This window comes from Buceros rhinoceros, unplaced genomic scaffold (assembly GCF_000710305.1).
Source record: "Buceros rhinoceros silvestris isolate BGI_N320 unplaced genomic scaffold, ASM71030v1 scaffold7537, whole genome shotgun sequence".
NCBI classification, from domain to species: Eukaryota; Metazoa; Chordata; class Aves; order Bucerotiformes; family Bucerotidae; genus Buceros; species Buceros rhinoceros.
The window spans coordinates 23378-28185 of NW_010423860.1; the positions used below are offsets into that span (position 1 = coordinate 23378).

General features: G+C 38.8%; 1 protein-coding gene across 1 annotated transcript in view; it reads right to left on the reverse strand.

The window, feature by feature from the left end:
• Window positions 1–3920, reverse strand: part of SLC5A7 (solute carrier family 5 (sodium/choline cotransporter), member 7) — a 22574-nt gene extending 18654 nt beyond the window's left edge. The window contains exon 1 of the mRNA XM_010140572.1: window positions 3743–3920. Coding sequence (XP_010138874.1) covers window positions 3743–3920 — 178 coding nt within the window. The remainder of the gene's footprint in view (window positions 1–3742) is intronic.
• Window positions 3921–4808: the final 888 nt, after the last annotated feature.

The window sequence follows — 4808 nt, forward strand, 5'->3', positions numbered from 1 at the left end:
TCTTTCCCTGGAAAATGAATGATACCCACTTCCAGATGGGGAATAATATCCCATAGTCAAGGACAGATGTCCAGCATCGCTTGCAGCTATGGTGCAAGGCGGCTTCAACATCTGACACCAGTTTGCCTGAGGATGCTACTGTGGTGGCGGATGTTCTTACTTTTTTCTGGAGGGGGCCAGGACATTTCACTTCTGTGTGACCTTACAGGGGCCACTACCCTCCCCTGGCTGAAGGGAAACAATGCCCTGTGGGCCCATATTGATGGCTACAGTGGCATGGAGGATTTAGCACTTACTTTCAATTTGATTTCTTGATTTCTGGATGGGGGGTTGAAGAACAGCTGCTGATTAATTTTTGGGTACGCATAACTGTTTTGGAACATCTGCCAAGGACCCCAGAGCTCTAGCAAGGTGCTATATGGCTTTTACTGACAGGGTGAATGGGCATTCAGCACGTACACTGACATGAGTAAATACATTAGAAAAGAAATAATGGGATATAATAGATGGGATTTCAACCTTAGATATTAATTTTCTGAACCCCGTTTACTAAGCCACAATTTAAAGTTAGTCTAATACTTTTTTTGGTGAAATTGTTTTTTTTTTCTTAATCAGAATATAAAATTTAATAATCTATGGAAACACTCCTGTGGTAATCTACTTTAATCCGCTCTACCCGCTGTCTGAAGGACCAAAAAATTTCAGCAAATACCAACATCCATTTAAAACACGCACCCTAAAAATGGTCAGACAAATACAGAGGATATGGAGTGCAATTCTGCTCCTAGTTCATACGAGGAACATAGAAATCAATCTCAGATTTCTTTATATATATTGATACATATTAGAAAATAAGGGGCTTAGGCACTTCTGTGTGAATGATCCCTTGTCTGACTACTCAAATTTTTGAATCAGCTCATCAAGTTCTGTAAAATGAAAACCCTGACCTAAGGATTATGAAAAATAGAATTTTGTAATATTTCTTTCTTTTCTTGTGGAAAGATATGTAGCTCCATCCAACTAAAATGAAAAAAATACATTAATAGGTTATTATCTCTTTAGTTGTGTTTGTAAGGATTTGATTATGTAATCCCAAATATTTTCTTTGGGGTTTAAACTCAGTCATGGAAATCAGAGTAAACTCAAGATTGTTGTAGATACCGCTTCTTAAGAATTTCATCCACAAATTAAGGAATGGTAACATTTAATGCAACGTTGTAGCTATGATTAGGTAACAACTATACACAGATTAAAGGCGTATCCGCCATGGAACTCTGTTAACTCACTGTAAAATGAGCTCTTGTGAGCCCTTCACCATTCAACCTTCTCACTCCTAATTGCAGATACATTCAGCCTTCAACAGGCTCCATGCTCAGCAGTTTCAGTAGCTAATCGATAATGGCTGCTTCTTCAGGATCATAGCGCACATCCAAATATGTCCATAGCCACTATACACAGGCAGCGCATTTGCTTTAAGGCTTTTCAATGCCATTTAGAAAATCAACTACAATTACTCAAGATTCTTGAGTCTATCCCTAAGAAGTCACAATGTTTATGCTCTGAATTTTGTTTTAAATTTATAGGTGGAGTTCTGTTATTCTGCCCACCCTCAAAACTGCTACCATTTTCATAGACAATACCCACAGAACACAGTAGTGTTTGGCTCAGGCAAGAAAGTCAGGATTAGGCCCTGTTTCATAACCCAAAGTACTTTGTGTCTGTACAAACAATATCCTTTCTGAAGATCTTTTAAAATTTCTTGTTTTCCTCTTACGTGATAGACTTTGCTTTTTAATTCATATTTAGACAACTGAAGCTGTAAAATATAAAGCTGATGTTGGAATAGCCATACATCTCTGGAGGCATGGTTATGAGGTGCAAAATCTGCATCTATCATTTTTAAAGCAGTAAATATGCCCTTGAATAATGTGACCATTTAGTAAAAATTATGGTGAATTTTAATCAGCTTTTGCAATTAGTTTGTTATGGCTTTGAAAACTAAGTATTCCAATCACTCTCATCAAGACAAAACTCAGACTAACCCTGGCTCAGTAGACTTGTGCCCACATCTAAGTTTGAGTGCCAGGCGAGGTTCCCCAAAACTGAAAGTGTAATTTAGTTGCCGTCTCAAGCTTTAATTGCCATATTTACTGAAGGCAGAGGCGAGAAAGTATGTGAACCCTGCCAGTGTAACATCCATGAGTGTTTCAGCTGCGCAAAGGCTGTAGGATCAGCTTGATTGTCTACCGCAGAGATGATTTACTACGCCACCTCTAGAGCCTGCACGAAACAGGATGAGTTTATGTGGGTGTGAATTGTGGTGGTTATAGAAATCGCCTGAAATATAGGAAGCCCTAGTTCAAGTCTCATCTCTGCTTCAAACGTTATGAAAAATATTCCTGTAAAATACGATTAAGAAGACCACATGCAAAGCCGTTACTTATAACCCCTTGTGCGGGGAATGTCCTGTTTCATGCCACTCCCCCGATCTAATGATTACAGTTTTGTGGCAGGCAATATCTCTCCAAAATATTTTGGTTTCAGTGCTCTTGAAAATGTTCCATTCATCAGAAAGCTGTCAAATCAGCTCTTGCTCTGAGCAGAATCTCATATCTGATGCTACAGTAGCCAATGGATATGTGATACAGTAAATTATAGCAAAGCACGAAAAGTAGAACATCTACCTTTATTACTGACTTCTACAAACATTCTTCACTCAATATCCAAATATTCCATCTTTGAATGAGCAAAATGCCTCTGCAAGGGGACGGGAATTTCTCTTGATTAAAGAACACAGAATTTCAGCCCAAGTTTTTATGTGTCTCTTTCTTACCAGGTAATTGTGAAACCAGAATAGGGCAAACCAGCAAAACATAAATACAGACTGCTAAATCCAATTTGGCAATCGAAAGGGCTTTCTCTGAATAGGATTTACGATTAATAAATTAAAAAGCTGAAATTTCGCATTCTTAAAGATTAAACTGCTTAAGTAAAAATGGCAGGCCAACTCACTCTTCTTATAATGCATTCTTGTTCCGATCCTGTATGTTAGCTGTAAGACTTGACATTTTGGGCCATGTTGTGAATATCTAGTTTACTCAGGTAAGACTCCCGGTTCAGCTGGCTCTGTGAGTCAGTCAGTGCTTACAAAATTAGCAAAGAACGCTTCCTTCACCCAATCTTTTCCTACCAATACCACTACTCACGCTAGTGTATTATTTTGTGAAGCTGCTGCAACAGAAGCTGTAAGAATCCACATGGTAAGTTTGCTGAAATCGGTGGAATTACAAGTTTAGATTTATGCCAAATTTCTTTTAGAAACTTACTCTTAATTGGCAATGCAGCCCCCCCTCCATTTTTTTTGCATATTATCTTTGTTTTACTCAGTTTAAATAAAAATAACTCATCAATGTGGATTGCTTTAACAATAATAATAGCTATTTTAAAACTGTAGAAATGTATAGAAATTCTATACTTCTGTCCCAAACATGTATGATGGACAGATATTAATAAGAAAGCTATGCATAAGAAATATATTCTTTCTGTATGATTTTAAAATATTTGTTGTTTTTATATATATGCTACATTTAGCTGTTCACTAAACAATGTCAGCAGCAACTGGAAAAAAGTATATATTTTTTTTCCTTTTTGCATTATTAAACATGCAGATTACACTTTATTCAGATGGAAAACTTACAAGTTATATGCTGGTTAGGAAAAAAAAAGGTGATTTTTTACATACCAGTCATTGTAAATCCACCAACTAGCAAGCCAATGTCTCTTCCACCGACTATAATAGCTTCGCTGCGATCTCCTTCACTGCCGGTGTTCTTGGTTTTCCAAGAAGCCCATATCCCAACTGCCAGGATAGCCAGGTAGAATACAACTATGGCCACCAGCCCCTCCGCATGGAAACTCATGTTGAAGTCCCGACTGTTTCTTTAATCACTATTTCATTAAGACCTCTGGAGAGAATGCAATAATATGTCTGCTTTTAACAAACCTGCTAAGATGCTTTTTAGAATCAGTGTACAAAGGAAACTCAGATGGTTATTAAAGAGACTATTCTGATGAATTTGTGAAATTTCAGCTGGAACTAAAATGAAGTTTACATGTCAATTAAAATGCCAGTGGAGCAACAACCAACAACTGCAACCTGTGATTACAATGGGCAATGAACAATGTGGCTGAAAGCTACACAATTCTTAGAAATTAGCTACTGAGCACAGATTTATTTTAGTGTCACCAAGTCCCCAGTGCCAGTCAAGAAATAGTTTGGTACATGAAATAGGATAGAAGATCTTGGGCAATTACAAAAGTCTCTATTTAGCTAGAAGGCAAGCCACCACACTGTTTTAAGTTACAAAAGAACTATGGATAAGTAATAACTACAACAGCAAAACACATCTTTTGATTCTTTGTGTTGGAATGCTGTCTTTTCCTCTATCACCTCCCGTATTGAAAAACCTGCGCTTTCTTTTTTGCGACATTTAATTGTCCAGCACTGAAAGTATTAATCTATTCTCGTTCGCAATTTGGGAAGTAAATGGACAGCTTAAAAGCTGTCGAACGGCAGAAACTCTGGGGCATACGAACTACAGCGAAGGAAAACTCCCGGACGACATAAGCAGCAGCGGCTGCCCCGTACTGAGTGTTTCCTGGAGCCCCCTTCCAGCCCTCACCTCGCCGCTCCGCGATCGCTGTCACACAGCCGTGCCGGCAAGACCCGACCGCGCTCCCGACGGCTCCGCGGAAGCTCTGTACAAAGCCAACCCTACCTACCGGCGAGGATCCGCACGCCGCACGCC